This window comes from Centroberyx affinis, unplaced genomic scaffold (genome assembly GCF_046629955.1).
Source record: "Centroberyx affinis isolate AG114_WGS23_722 - 3 ecotype Tasmania unplaced genomic scaffold, CSIRO-AGI_Caff_v1 ptg000555l_1, whole genome shotgun sequence".
Classification (NCBI taxonomy): domain Eukaryota; kingdom Metazoa; phylum Chordata; class Actinopteri; order Beryciformes; family Berycidae; genus Centroberyx; species Centroberyx affinis.
In genome coordinates this window covers 19,369-35,435 of record NW_027279199.1, presented here as the reverse complement: position 1 = coordinate 35,435, position 16,067 = coordinate 19,369, and the positions used below count along the sequence as shown (strand labels likewise).

The window sequence follows — 16,067 nt, the reverse complement described above, 5'->3', positions numbered from 1 at the left end:
GATATATCAATTTCAAAAAATGTCTCTTATCATTGTCTGATTTATGTTTACTGATGTGAATTTCACCAAGAAATGTCAATAATCACACAGAGCATCTTGTTGTCACTTTGCATACAGTTATTTTTGTATCTCAGCCTGGCATCTCTAAGTGGTGTGTGTGTGTGTGTGTGTGTGTGTGTGTGTGTGTGTGTGTGTGTGTGTGTGTGTGTGTGTGTGACTATAGCTTCATTGCATTTCATACAGTATCCCTGAAACCATGATGCCAGATAAAAACCTGTACACTGCAGACAATTACTGGACATGAGGTTAAAATGCATCTCTCATGTAAAGACTTGTGAGCTGTATGACTTGGTCTTGGCCTTGCAGCTGTGAAACAAACAGGAGTGTGAATAACAGCCAGACAAGAATACCAGTTTGACCACAGAAACTCTATGTGCACAGCGAGGGCAGCTGCAGTTGTCTCAACAACTAGATGTGTGCAGGTAAAGAATGGAGATGGATCCAGTGTAATCTAAATGACAAGACACTACAGTATAACATGCTGTATTTATTGTCTGTTTCTTACGGCTCTCCTTTGAAATAAGTATTTTTACCACTGTTGGTGAGACAATGTCTCATGCTTTGCCTGCAGGTAAAGCAAAGAATGCCTTTGTGAAAGTAAGTGCTCCCCCTCCTACACAGGCCCGGTAAGTGCTCATCCCTAACATATTCATGTTAGACAGGTAACGGTGGAATGCATTCTGCCCATGTCTTTGTGAATGTAATGGGTGCTAATGTTATTCTGGTTCCTTTAGCAAGCACAGCTCAAAGCTTCAGGTCCCAAACACTTGGGCAGCCTTATCAGTCGGTGCCTTATCAGTCGGTGCTTTGACATAATAAATCGGTTATTAATTAACATGAATTATACATTAAACTGACAAAATCAGCTTTCTCTGGTGTGTTTATTCAAGGCTCTGTGTATCATGCATGTTGTCACATGAGGTAAATCAGTAACACGTCATGATGCCTTTGGTTCTGCCTGTCAGAGTCACTGAATCAATTATTCACCTGCTACAAAGATGCTACACTTTTCTATACTGAATGGAATATTAGCAATGGAGCCATATTTATTTACTACATTGATAATCCAAATATGATTTGCATAATTATCTCTGTATTAGTGTGTGACTTATCTATGAACAACCTTGTTAAGTGAAGTGTTTTAATGGCTTATCACTCATTCCTGATTGCATCTTGGGTTTGACAAAAAGGTGATTGCATCACAGGAGTTTTTCCCTTGAACTCTCCTTCTCTTTCTGGTGCCTTACAGGTGGAACTGGCCTGGCTGCTGGTATGGCAATCATTAGAATCCTCTTTTCAGGCATTGCCATGATAGCAGTGTATTAACTCAAAATACAGGTTCCCTACCAAAAGGAGCACTGATACAATATTTATTATTTCTCCCTCAAAAGCATCTGCAAAATGGAGCTCTTTCCTCTTTAATGTTTATGGATTGAATTTACATATTGAAAACATTGTGGAAAATATATTTTGACGAAGAAAAAACTTTAAGATCAGAGGTTCAGTTTAGCAATGTCTTACTGTAGATGATTTCCTACCAATATGCTGCTTAACCATATACACAGCTCATTGGCTGTGACTGTCATTTGATAAAAGTCACCTGTTAATTTATTACAATCACCTGTCCTACCAAGATGGCTGTGTGGTGATGTAACAGAATACTAGGAATTAAATACTAGGAATTTGGTAAATTGGCTATATTGGGAATGCATAAAAATGGTGGGCAAATTATTGCCATTATAAAGGTAAAATAAAAGTAGCCTACAACTAGCGGGTTAAGAAGATATGGTTCTGATGTGAAAACAATGTGTCAATATCCCTTGGCCAGTTAACATTTTATAATCCCAAATCAAGACTCAAGTGAACAAATCAGTAGCAGCTGTTTCATAGCGGTCACAGAAATGCCAATAACTTCACCACTGCTACATTATGAGTCATTAAAAAACACACATTGTAATCCCAGAGGTGTGTCTGGTGAAAAGCGGGCTGTGTAACAACAGTGCACACCTCCGTTTCTACATATTCTCCCCAAAGTTTCTCTAGCGGTCGGGCCTTGTTGTTACAGGTAAGTAGTAGTTAGTTTAAAAATAATACAACTATGAATGACACGAACTGTGGATGTCTGCATAAACTGTTTTGTTTTTTTTTTTTGTTTTTTTTTAAAATCAACCGATACTGTCACAAAACGCAGAGGAAAGGTGTCGTGTAATAAATTAAATTAGAAAAGGCTGACAGGAAAAGGAAATGGTTCCTCGAGAGGTCATTCATAATTCGCAATGCCAGCCGGGACGTCGGCGGACCGTCTGCCTGCGCTTAGGAAAGGTGCGTGTCCCCAGTGTCCGCTTCGGTCGCCCGGTTAGGAATGCGCCTCACGAATCTGGTGTGTCTTGAAATATTTGATGAAACGTTAGTAGGGACGATGATCTAAGAAGCGTCATGGTTTGGCATCGTTTATACAATTAGTATCTTAGCGTCCAAGTTTGATTCATTCAGCTAGCTGCGTTAGCCAGTTTCGTTGATTCATAGCAACCTAGCTTGCTAGCAGCCATAAGTCTGTAGCATACTTGCTAGCCCTGGCACTTTTAGTCCGCTAGCTAGCTAGCAGGCTAGTTTTAGTGTGTTGCTGGCCAACCCAGTCGAACAGGAGAGAACCGGACAGATTGTTGAACCCAGCCGGTATTTCGAGAAGAGGAGGTGGTGGCAAGCGGGGGCCGGGAGAACGCGACGGGGTAGACGTGAGTCAGGAGCGGCTGATGAGTTCAGACCAGGGCGGAGAGCCGCCGCTGCTGCAGGAGGAGGCTGATCCGGGACCGAAGACCGGTGGGAAGGACGAGGCTCCACTTGGGATCGAGGGAGGGTCAGGCGGCATGGTGAGTTGCGGCCTTCTTTAGCAAGCTAGCTGGCTACACGACTACTGCTCAGAAACCTGTTACCACCATAATTGTTTTCTATTGCACCGGGCCGAATTGCTTTGCAGCCGCCCCCTCTGTATGCTATGCGTCGTTTTATTAGCGAACAGTTAACATTAACCCAACCAAGGCAGATTGTTCTATAGTAGTAGTATACATTAAGTTTAAACATGGCCGTCGAATTATGTCAGTTTTGTGGAATAACCAGAGTAACTTTGCTGATTGAAGTTTTAATCTGATGTAGTTGTTTTTTAGGCAAGGTGTTATTAGTTACTAAGCGAAACCATCACACATAGCCAGTTTCCGACATGGCACACACGACACCGCTTGCATTACGACCACCACAGCCGGTTCAGGCAGGTAAGTTAACAGCTATCGTTAGCAAGATCTCAGCAGCAGCCCCTTCAGATGGCTAACGCTAGCTTAGCTAACCACTGGAGCAAGCAAGCTCATTAAGTAGTTTGCTGAGTAATCATTAGCTTAACTTATGACACAACTGTGAAGTCGTGGTAGTGCTGTTTAAAGTTCAGAATCAATGATTGAGCTTTTTGTTAAACCCAGTGTAGGTGCTCGATGTCTCGATTATTAGCCGAATGATAAACGTTCATTCACTCTTGCTAATCGCGCAGCTAGCTAGCTAGCTAGCTAACGTTATATGACATGCGTTGCAAATACCTGGCCTATGCTACACAGCGTAGTCAGCTGACCTTAGTTGGCTTGCTACGGCCTGTAACACAGAAGCATGCACTGTAGCCATGTGTCTTAACAGTTACAAGTTGCACGGTTTTTCAAATGATGTAGAGGCTAAACCCACAGGCACATCCACTCTTTTTTTTAATTTGTATAAGTTAGTCTGGAGAAGCATATTGTTACTGGCAGCTGTTCTTGTCAGGCCAGCGCGTTGCAAAAGGGGGAGGATCTGTGGGCAGGTGGCAAGTGACAATGTCAAATTATGAAGCCGGTGAATCGGCAGCTAGTTACTGACGTTTCGAAGTTTTTAAAAAGCTGCCGACTGCTCTGTGAATAAAAGCATCATCCACAGTTAGTTCTCGCTAGTATCTGTAGCCCTTGAAATGTACAGTATGCGGTCTATTCTCGGCTGCAGACCTCTGCCAGTCTGCAGCCCATTTGATAGGGGTAGTCTGATCCTCCCTGAATACTGTACACCAAAGCGATAACTATTTTGATGAACGTAAGATTAAGTTTATGTCCGTTTATTGTTACGCCCGATTTTATCAACGGAGTTTCTTAGTATGTGATAGACAACTGTGTATCACGATAACAGCTTAGCAGGATATAATAAACCTATTTAGATAAAACTGACAAGACACTCTATCCCCTTTATCTCCTCATCTAACGATTGGACCTAGACTAGCATGTGTTTTGCCCCCCCAAGAAGTGAACTAGTGTTACCAAAGTGGGTAGATAGTGATTGTGTGTGTGTGTGTGTGTGTTGCGCAGCGCTGCGCAGCGGAAGCCCCTATTTGGGTAACTGGGTAGACTGACAGTGTCCCACCCCAACAGCGGTGTGGGCCGGGTCTGGTTTGGCGGTAAACACTGGCAAATACAGCGGGTTCCCCACCGCTGTTTTCCCAGACATGTGTTCACCCGATGGCATCTCGCATTTTCGATTAAACTTGTCTTTAGACGCGTTAAAGTTCTCGGGGTAGTCGGCCTTGGCGGCTCTACCGCATTGGAGGTTTTCAAATGATTCTCCTCTTTGAGGTAAGAAGGGAAATATGCTCTTTTATCGGCTGGGGAACACCGGGCCACGTGTTGGCAGACTTCATTTTAATTCTGTTTTCCAATTAGCCTATGTGCAACGGAAGGCCAAGAGTGAGCAGGTTTTCATTCCAACCAAAGACTACATCAGCTGATTTCACTAATTAGTCCCCTCTCTCTGGTTGAAGGCTGCTAATTAGTGAAATCAGATGGTGTAGTGATAGGTGAATGAAATGTGCATAATGTTTGCCCTTTATGGTATGTCGTTGGAGACCACTGTTTGACCCCGTGCTAATTGATTAGGCCTTTTGTTGTTGTTGCCTGTGTGGTTGTGTTCATGTTGAAGCCTTTGTCATTGCAGAAGCGCATTTATGCATGGCACGCAATACAGATGTAAAGTTAACCCAAACAAAGAATGTGGTAAAAGTTACTTTAAATTCACATCAGATGAAAACGTGTTTCTCGCACTAAGTCGTTCATTTGTAGAATTGAGGTGATAAGCGTTATCTATGTTTAGTTGAGGCAGCCTGCAAAGCTGAATGGTTATATACTAATTTTTTATGTGATTTTTTTTTTTATATATATAATTTGTTAAGGGGGTGCATTTGTTGTCTGTTGTAGTGTTTTTTTTTTCTTTTCTTGCATATAAATTGTTGAAACCAAAGATGATGTTCCCATTTGGCAACTAGATCTTGTTTTTTTTTTATTTTATGTTTAGCAAGTCCAGTGCCATTTTAATTGTATCAAATTACAATGTTTCCTTCCAATTTCCACCCTCACTCATAAATATGAATTAATGTTAGGTAACTTTTGATGGCTCGGCATTACAACATAAAGTCCAACTTGTAGATTGTGTGTGTAAAATGTGTGTGCTCTTCAATTGCTCCTATGGGGATATGCTCAGATAAACACAATGGCCATTTGGACAATCAAAAGCACAGCTGATGGGACATAAGAGAATTTATTTTTTTCATTTTGAGGGCAACCTGGGAACATTTCTGGTGCCAACCAGAGAAGAGATTCCTAATCTGGGATGAACCAACTAGATGATTATATAGATGATTCACAGTGTAATGTAGGTATCGTTTCTAGATGCAGCATATCAATCACATTATGAGCCACTTAAATATTAATCAACTCTTTATTGCAGAGATATGCTTATGGAGAGAACTGACAGACACCATTACATGTAAAGTATTAGCAGTCTGCATTTGCTTGTGTCAAACTTGTGCCAAAATCTGCCTGTACATGTTCCTAAAGGGATATTTCAGCAAAAAGAGAAACCTATTTCTGTGTTGTGTTTAATAGAAATAAAGGGAGCGCTTCCTGTGCCACTTTGGAAGCCCCTTTCTCCCCACTGTTTTTTGTTGTGTTTAACATGATTTAAACTTTACTGAACATGCTGCTTCTGCTTTGAAGGTCACCTCTAAGGGCGCCGGTCTGAACCCTAACGCCAAGGTGTGGCAGGAGATCCCAGTGGCCCCCAGTGAGGCGGTGACTGACGGCCCACACTGGTCCCCCTCCAACGTCAATGAGGGTGAGAGATACACATCCATCTGAAACATCTGAACTGAATTAACTGAGTTGTATCAAGCGTTCCTATGCAGGTCTGAAAACGATGGAACATTTTTTGACAATTTCCAATATCATTACTTTGGTGTGGGCATTAATCATGCCTCAGCATCAGCTTCCCTCTCTGTCATATTGAATATTTCCCAGTAAACATCAGCTATCACACTAATTTTGCCTAAAGGCCCTATCTTTCTTTTTTTTTGCCCTTTTCCCTGACTAGGTTTCTGTACATCTTTGAATATTACACACACAATACTTAACCAAATATTGAGGTCAGGAGACATATTGAATTTCAAAACGGACAAAGTGAAGCTGCTCTGGAAATGATGGCTATCATTCCTGTCAGTCTGAATAAAACTCGTGACCTTGTTGGCAGGTTATTCTGAGCCTTCGTCCGCTGGGTGTAAGCAGTACACTGTGGGATTCACGGCCCTGGAGGACAGCAGCTCCACAGCAACAGCTGAGATAGCAGTGAATGGAATGGATCCTCCGGAGCTGGGCTTTTCCCCCGCTGAGTCCACCACAGGGACCTCCGGTCAGTCTCCGCACATCACATGGCACGCTCTTCATGGGCCTAAACTAACTGTGACTGCAGCTAAGGACTGTTTTGTTTTCAATTAATCTGTTGGTTATTTTAAAGACTATGCGACTAATTTAGAATGAGAAAAAGTTTCCAACTGAAACTTTCCAAATTTGTTCACATACATTTTCATGTGAAAGGGGGACAACAGATGAAAATGAGCTTTTAGCTACAGTACTGTGCAAAAGTCTTAGTCACCCTAGATATCAATTTTGCCTCAGATGTTTATTTGTTTTCTGCGTTAGTGTGTCAGTTTATAGTACATTTTTTGATATTTAGAAACTTTTCATTTCATAATTTTTGAAAGCATTTTCGCTTTATGGACTTTTTTACATGTGCTTAAGACTTTTGCACAGTACTGTTTATCTGGTGCAATGTATTTATTGTGCATTGTCCCCGTCTAATAAACAATTAAACAATTAAATAAAGAAAAAAGTCAGTATAACAAAACTACACTGCAGAATATCATAGACCATGTCCAGAGCTTAAAAAAGATACTGATTATTGCTCAACACATTTGCTTTCTATTTCAATTGTTTGTATTTCTGTGTGGCTGAAGAGCCGATGGCACTCATGGCAGCCACCCTAAGAATTTACACTCCAGGAAAAAAACTACTCGGTGGCAATTTCAGTGGAAATTTGACCATTAATAGAAGAGCAATAGCTACCTGGCTACAAAATAAAAGCAAGCTAGTTGGCTTACATTGTGTGTATAACAGCTGCTGTAATGCATCAAGCTACAAAGCGCTGGGAGTGTTTTTTTTGTTTTGTTTAATTTCAGGTGTTCATACATAGCAGTTAGTGCTGTGATATAGGATTTCAGCTTTGCACAGTGTACAAGGCATCATATTGGGTTTCATAGCAACACGTCATAAATATGCAAAATAAATTTGCATAGTCATTGTCATCAATGACGTGAACTGATCATTGCAGACATAAAACCAACATTAAGCTAGTTGGCATGTTGTCAATTTTCCTACCACTGACATGTTGTTTTTGGTTCTCAGTGGACTCCAAAACTGAGGAACTGCCCGTCTCCTCCGAGAATCTACGCGAGTCGCTGAAGAAAGAGCTGGAATTTTACTTCTCTAGGTAAGGCAGGCAGCCAGAGGAACTTGTAATGATGGTTTTGGAATGCAGACTTCTTATTTCCAAGGTCCGAGAGATGACTCATCTTCCTGAATTTGTCGTTTTGTGATTCAGGGAAAACCTGTCTAAGGATTTGTACCTGATGTCCCAGATGGACAGCGACCAGTTTGTCCCCATTTGGACTATAGCCAGCATGGAGGGCATCAAGGCCCTCACGACTGACATGGATCTCATCCTGGACGTCTTGAGATGTAAGTGGAAAATATACGACAATATATGTTAAAAACTCATTTGGATTAATCTGTTAAGTGACTAGATTGAAATTTCTTGATGTCTGCCTTTCCCTCAGCCTCTCCTATGGTACAAGTGGATGAGAAAGGGGAGAAGGTGCGTCCTAATCACAAGCGGTGCATTATCATCCTGAGAGAAGTCCCTGAAACCACACCTGTTGAGGTAAAGAAAGCCTGTGCGCATACACATAACAAGAACGATTTTTATTTACATGCATGTAAAATCTGCATCTGGAATCACAGAATTGCAGTTGATCAAGTGTGAGACCAATTCTTTTGTCGCTTCTCAGGAAGTGGAGTCGCTGTTCAAAAATGACAACTGTCCAAAGGTGATAAGTGTTGAGTTTGCGCACAACAACAACTGGTACATCACATTCCAATCAGATACGGACGCTCAACAGGTAACGGCAGCCGAATTACACTTTGCTTACACTGTGTGTCTGAAATATTCAATGCAACTGTTGTGTTATGAATTGCCTGATGATTCTCCCTCACTCCCATAGGCATACAAATACCTGAGAGAGGAAGTTAAAACATTTCAGGGAAAACCCATTATGGTGAGTAATATTATAACTCCTGTGTTCATTTTGAAAAGGCCCATCTGTTGGTCAAAATGGATTGTTTCACTCTTTTCTCTTTGCTCATTTTCTGATTTTTCCGCCTCCTGACAGGCCAGGATAAAGGCCATTAACACCTTCTTTGCAAAGAATGGCTACCGTAGCATGGACAGCAGCATGTACGCCCAGCAGTCCCAGAGCCAGTCCCAGTACAACTCTCCGCTCTACATGCAGCACGTCTACCCGCAGCAGCAGTACCCAGTCTATGGCATCGTACCTCCCACCTGGACGCCGTCTCCCACGCCCTACTTTGAAACCCCTCTGGTAAAGGCACACCATACTCTCCACTGTTACACTGGGAGTTTTAATTGTGAGGAAGACGTGCAATATTTTCCTGCTTTAATGGCAAGGAGGCACAATGGTTTTTATTCACTTTCAAGCAGTTGTTTATCAATGGAAAAGATACAGCAGATAGTTCTTTTTCAGGTCCCTTCATTTGTGGTTCAGACTGCATAAATAACCGCGCAAATAGTTTCATTGAACAGGGTGTGTACATGGATTTATGTAAATACTGAGTTGTTTTCTTTCATCTGCAGGCACCGTTTCCCAACAGTAGCTTTGTCAATGGATTTAGCTCTGCTGGACACTACAAAACTGGCTCCAACTCTCTTAATATTAGTCGCCCATTCAACAGAAACCGGTAAGGATTTTCTTTTTCCAGATCTGTTTGTGTATTTCTGTGCTTTGACTTAACTGTGAGTTGAGTATATGCTCAAACAATTTCTAATCAGAATATTTTGCGACTTGTGCACAATGTTGTAAACACTCAACATCAGATCATCTGTGATAATATTTTGTCTAAAGATAATGTAACCCCACCATCGAACTGCAGTTCTTTACTCCCTGTCTTTTTACTGTCCCCACAGTGTCCCCCTCTATTCAAGAAAGAATGTAATAAATGCCTTCAGGTACCACTGTTATTGTACAATAAGCTTCATCGCTACTTCCATCTCTTACCATACTCCAGCAGACAAATGACTAAATCCATAACTGGGCCCATGCCTTCTGCCAGTCAGATTTTTATGGCCATAACCCTTTTCATCAATGTGATAAATGTTTGTTGCCAGGTATTGGACATCCTGGATTTGTCATGTCATTTGATAGATGTAGCCTTGCCTACTGAATGGCTGCAGCTGCTATCTGATTCTGAGCGATTTGCTTTTTTGTGTAACAACCACCTTAGCTCCCAAACGTCACTTCACCATTTACATTATGACATGTAACCTTTTCTTCATCCCAACTAACCATCCATTGTGTTTCCGTTCATTGTTTTTACTTTGTTTTACTGCTACGTTCTTTGCTAATGCATTCATATTACCAAAGAAATATGCCATAACAAAGAATGCTGTCTGGCACTGTTTCACACAGCAGCTGCATGAATAAGATTGGAGTTGAGCGTAGGTCAGCTGAGCTGTCAAGCTTTATTATTTATTTAATTAAATTAAATCTTTTGCAAGAAATGTGACAACGTTGCAAGTTGGTTTCTATGGGGAAACACCAGCTTTACAAAGAAGTCTAATATATCTCACTGGACTCTCCCAAGTCAGACCTGATGATGAGATCATGATGCGCATAGAGGGGAAATCAGGCTGTGGAATGATTGGCTTTGGGTCTCTCCCTCTCTCTATCTGTCCTCCTCTTATTTCTCTTTCTTTGCTCTCTACCCTTTCCCACCAAAGTCAGGAACCTTCACTCCTGTCCCGATGAGCGTTCAGATTATGAGATCTGAGGGTCAGAGATTATTAGAGTTAGAAATTGAGTCCATGTGAATTTATGCTGCTAGGTATGTAGAAGATTATGTCAATATCATAATCTTTAAAGTGTATTATGGTGCATCAAGATACTTGAAGTAGGGCTGAACAATTAATCAAAATTTTATCGAAATCGCAATATGGTCTGCTGCAATTTTCAAATTGCGCAATATTTGTTAAAGGCAAAATGTGTGTCAAAATACCATTTTAAATTAAATATTGTCGTGCTGCAGAGATGTCCTGGCCTACACATCATATTCTACAGACTTAAGAAATCATCTTTGTTTGGTAAAGATCCCCGCAAAAATCACACCATAGTCATTTTAATACGTTTTTCAATTAAAATGAGAATAATGATGTAAAAATTATCATTCCCTCTAATATCGCAAATCATATCGCAATATCAGTCAAAATAATCGCAATTAGATATTTTTTCAAAATCGTTCAGCCCTAGCTTGAAGTAGCCTGTTTTGTTCTTACATGGACATTACATCAGCTCTTCTCAGCAAGCTAATGGTTGGTTGCAGGTTATTGACAGCCCTATGTTGACATCAAAGTCTCTATCCACTGCTTTGACCAATCATGAGCACAAAGAGAACTCTTTGCATGTCTGCACATTTACCCTGAGGACACAGCATGCTGTCTTATTCCTCCACCAAATTATCAAGTTTTGGTTGGTACCACCAGTGTTTCCCTTACATTAATTTAGCTGTGTTGGAAAATTGTTAGCACACTATAATACAATTGTCATGATATGAATACCCAAATAAGTGTCATTCTTAAACTGTAACACCTACTGTAACCTCCTGGAGTGGGCCCAGGAGTGAACCTTGCTCTACGAACCAAAATTCCCCACACATGCAAAAACTTCTACAGGAAACACTGGGTGCCAGTTTACCCTAAGGATATCTTCAACTGACATGTCTACTTTTCTCATATTCACCTGTTCTGCCCCTGCAACAGAAACCATGTGAAGCCTCAGGTGAGGACAGGCGAGGTCGCCCCAGCGTCCATCACTCCTGTCCCCTTGGAGAGTCTGACTGGCCTGCGCAGCCCGCAGCCTCCTGCCGCTGCCACCGCCACCACTAACCCGGTCCAGACCGCCACTGACCTGAGCTCGGCGTTCCCGCACCTCTCCTCTTCTTCCCTGGACCCCAGTGACGACAGCGGCATGGCTGGACGTGGACGGTAAACCTGATGCCTCTGTTTTAATTTCTGGACTACATATGAATGATTCGTACTTGGCTGTAATGGCTTCTGCTCAAGGGGCGTAATGATGCTGATTGATGTTGAGTGTTCACACCCTTCGTTTATTTATACTTCAGACGGAGCACTACCTACAGAGGAACACGGAGGAGGCGAGAGGACGATCGCATTGCGGTACGTGGCAATTTCATATCCTCATGGAATTTGTGTATGTTGCTCTTAAAGCGTGTGGCATCTCATCATCTCTTTTCTATGCTGATTCCATTTGAATTTCCTTTTTCAGAGGCCTGTACCGCTAGCAGAAGTTAAGGTTTCTCCTCCCAAGTTTGACTTGGCTGCCACCAATTTCCCTCCTCTACCTGGCTGTGTGGTCAGCACACAGGGAGAGCCAGTGCTAGAAAACCGAATGTCAGATGTTGTACGCGGTTTGAACAGAGACAAGGTAAGAACAATAGACCATTATCAACTCCTTATTGACTACTCCTTAATGTCTTGGGTAAACTGCAGTGGGAGAAGGACTGAGGAGGGGGAATTGTACAGTCTAATTTGAATTCCTTCTTGCTTTTCATAGACAGAACAAGTCAACAAAGAAGCCACTGTGAGTGCAGGTTCAGGCCCAGGCCAAGGCCAAGGCCCAGGCCCAGTTGCGGAGGAGGCTGTGCCTGTCTCAATTCCTGCCCAGACAGCAGCAAAATCTGCTGCACAACCACTTGGACCCTTGGCCCCCAGGTAAGACAATATCTCAGCCACTAAAATCTAAATTGGGATCTTTGGCATTTGAGACTTTGAAATACTAGTATAACATTTGAGGTGGTAAGTTGGAGGTCTAAAACTCTTGTTTGATAGTATCACCCGTCAGGAGAAGAGGGTTGAAAGGGCGGAACCCCCAGCTCCAAAAGTGACCCCGCCCACACCTGTTCCGACTACGCCTGCCCCATCCTCCTCCACACAGCCCATGCCTACCCCCCGGCCTCAGCCCTGCGCTGCCTCCGCACCGGCCACCCCCAGCACGCCGGCCCCTGCTGCAGCCACTATCGCCACCCCTGCACAGGTGAGAATCTGGGTCTGAGACATGACAGCCAACGCTTGTATAGATTCCTCCTGATATTATTGGTTTGGGTACAGGTTTTTGTCTTCTTGGCCAACGAATCCTCGCCATGAGAGTATAACCCAAGTCAGACCCGATGATGAGATCTTTTGCGCATAGAGGGGGAATTGGGCTGTGGAATGACTGGCTTTGGTTCTCTCCCTCTCCTCTATCTGTCCCTCTCTTATTTCTCTTTCTTTGCTCTCTCTACCCTTTCCCACCAAAGTCAGGAACCTTCACTCCTATCCCGATGAGCGTTCAGATTATGAGATCTGAGGGTTTGAAATGGGGATTAAGAAAATGGATGTTTTGAATTGACAGGACTGCATTAATCTTGTCTATGAAACATTTAAAACCGTTCCTGTCTCTTGCCTTGGTTCAGGAGCCCCGTAAGCTCAGCTATGCCGAGGTGTGCCAGCGACCACCCAAGGACCCTCCTCCTGCGGCCCCTGCCCCAGCTTCCTCTGGCACCGCATCAGGCCAGCCGTTGCGTGAGTTGCGCGTGAACAAGGCCGAGGAGCCGGGCTCTAGCAGTGGCCCTGGAGACAAGCAGGAGAAGGCCCACGACAGGGAGGGGGGATGGGAATGCAAGGAAAGCCGGCCACCGCGTGAACGTGACTCCCAAGGCTACTACCGCAGCAACGGCCCCAGAGGCACCGGGGGCCTCAAGTTTCGTGACCAGAGGCGCCCCCCTCCGGCCCGACGCAGCTCCCCCCAGGGAGGCTATAGGCACACTGGCAAAGAGCAGAATATCCCACCAGTATCGCCAAAGTAAAACTTGATGTGAATGGAAAAAAGATGTATGAATATATACATGGATATATATAAATATATAAAAATGAATAACATAAAAGCAACAACATTATGGTAGCCACCTCCCCCCCTGGAACTTGTCCAAAGAAAAGCTTTTAAAATGACAATGAGACTGGGACATCCAGGACTAATGGGCAAAAAACATCATCTGAAGAAGTGTGAACTTTCAAGAGTGATTTGAAAAGGAAACAAAAATCTTGTTTTGGCCTCCAGCAAATGCTTAAAAGAATTTAAGTCAGTGTGATTTATCTGGAGGTCATTTCCTCTCAGCTCTGCTGGGGAGAGGTGGGATGCTGGGCCATGTAAATGGCCCTCTACCTTTTTTTGATTTTAAAGAATAGATGTTGGTCTGCAAGGAACATATGCACTAAGAAGAAAAGAACATGCATATATGTCATGTACATATACAAAGATATCACTAACACGCAATGAGACATCCGTTTTTTTTTTTCCTTGTGTGCTTACGTTTGCAAGAATGACTGAAGGATTGACTCATGTCTGTGTATGCATTGATTGTTAAGCAAAATGATTGGAGTGCTACAGTTTGCTGTTGCACTGATTATAATGAAATGGATAATTTTGATTTTTTACATCAGAGATTCAGAATCATTGTCCAAAAACTGGACAATGTGGTCCTCTAATGTATATTAATGAAATGTGTACTATGGTGGTATTTTGATCCTGGTTAATGATTGGCTTAAATGTATCATTAAGACATCAAAAATTTTTGGTGATGTAAGCCACAGTCATGCCTGTAGTCAGAAGATAGGTGGTTTTGTTTGAAGCCGAAATCCACTTTGGGGTGCCCACTGGCCTGTTAGCCAAGGTGAACCTGCTAGCCTGGTCCAAAGTTGTTCATGTTAAGTTGTTTCATCCCTGCTATCTAATCGAAATGTTTTGAATCCCCCTGCCCTCTGATGGATGCAGAACATTGTCATGTTGATAATCAGTCAGGCTCTCTGTTTACATGTTTCTTTGCATAGTAGGGCAGTGTTACTTTCCAACAGAATAAGGAATAGGTTAATGGTCAAATGTGACTATGTAATGCGCGTGATGGTTTAGGTGAGATTTGGCTTTTCTACATCAACACAGGATATCCAGGTTAAGCTTATATTTGTGTATTGTTCTTAACAAGGGTATAGTGTCAAAAGTAGGCTGGAGAGTGCTGTTAGCTGAGGATGATAGCTACATAATATTTGGCAGCCAAGTCAAGGGTATAAGAAAATCTGAACATTTTCATGTGCTATGTGCCAGCTGCCTATGATCATAGTTGACTTTGATAGGTTAAAGTTTTGAGTTGTGTCGACAAGGTCTGCTAAATAATGTAGTCTTGGGGGATCTTTTGGCCCAGTTAAACTGGACTTTAGAGGTGTAGTTGCCTATGCTATATCGTAATAACCCTTCACTAGAAATGTGTGTGGGAGAATGTAATTGTTCTAGTACTGAATTTACAGAGGGAGGCTTTTGTCAGCAGGTATCCACCAGATTGTTTTGTGCTTTTAGGGTGAGTTTGCTGTTTTTTTTTTGTTTTGTTTTGTTTTTTCTTCCTTTTTTTTAAATTTGGAAAAACAAACAGGTTGACTTAGAATTTGCAGTTTGACTCACTGTATGTATTGCTTTTTAAATTTATTTATTTTAATCCTAACGTGCAACGCTTTTTTCCCAATCTTGGTAGGCTGGTTTCCCCAAAGTTGTGTGAAATCGCATTGGCAAAAAAAATCACGCATATGACATTTATATATTGTTCAAGATGTCAGCTGAGAGAATACTTGATGCATTGACTTTGGGTTTAGTAATGCAGTAAATGAGTAACCAATCACTGGGGCTGTTATTTCTTTTTCATTAATGAGTATGAGCAGCTAGTGATTTAGTGTAATTAAATAAATGCACTAACTTGTTTTTAAAAAAAGAATCTTACTCAAGTAATGTGAAATCATTTTAGAAGCATATGGTTGATGTTGACAGGCTTGCAAAAATCTACAGGAATTGCTTTTTTTTTTTTTTTTCTCCATATGTTTTGGGTTATTTTCTGTTAATTTGGGTTGGGGTGGCAAAAGGAAATATAGTAATGGATCAATTAAGTGTTTGAGACACAATTCTAGAACTGTATGAAATGTCACCAAAAATAAATTATTTTGATTTGGCTTTTGAGTGTCCCATTCCTTGTCTACAACCGTTTGTGTTGTCTGCATACAGCAAACATAAACACCAGTGCCAGTAGGTGAATGTGTTTCAGTTTTTCATAACAAGTAAATCGGCCATATTTGACGTCTGTTTTGTTTGCTATTGGGCCGCTGGTCCTTGTGTGTATGGTGAACCCATATATATCTCTCTATGGGTGAGCCATTTGTTCAGTGTCTCTTTGGGAGAC

The 16,067-nt window shown here is 42.1% G+C and overlaps 1 protein-coding gene across 2 annotated transcripts; it reads left to right on the top strand.

The window, feature by feature from the left end:
• Positions 1–2,380: 2,380 nt before the first annotated feature.
• On the top strand, positions 2,381–15,841 carry larp4aa (La ribonucleoprotein 4Aa). Of its 2 annotated transcripts, XM_071518150.1 has the most exons (17): positions 2,381–2,930; positions 6,111–6,228; positions 6,640–6,798; positions 7,851–7,935; positions 8,047–8,183; positions 8,282–8,385; positions 8,513–8,623; positions 8,726–8,779; positions 8,894–9,103; positions 9,376–9,479; positions 9,706–9,747; positions 11,554–11,778; positions 11,916–11,970; positions 12,080–12,238; positions 12,368–12,525; positions 12,643–12,847; positions 13,266–15,841. In XM_071518150.1, exons 1-17 carry the CDS (start codon positions 2,814–2,816, stop codon positions 13,656–13,658), a joined length of 2,436 nt encoding a protein of 811 aa, XP_071374251.1. In that variant the 5' UTR covers positions 2,381–2,813; the 3' UTR covers positions 13,659–15,841. The 2 variants fall into 2 exon arrangements, with proteins under 2 accessions (XP_071374251.1, XP_071374252.1); XM_071518151.1 differs by lacking the exon at positions 9,706–9,747.
• Positions 15,842–16,067: the final 226 nt, after the last annotated feature.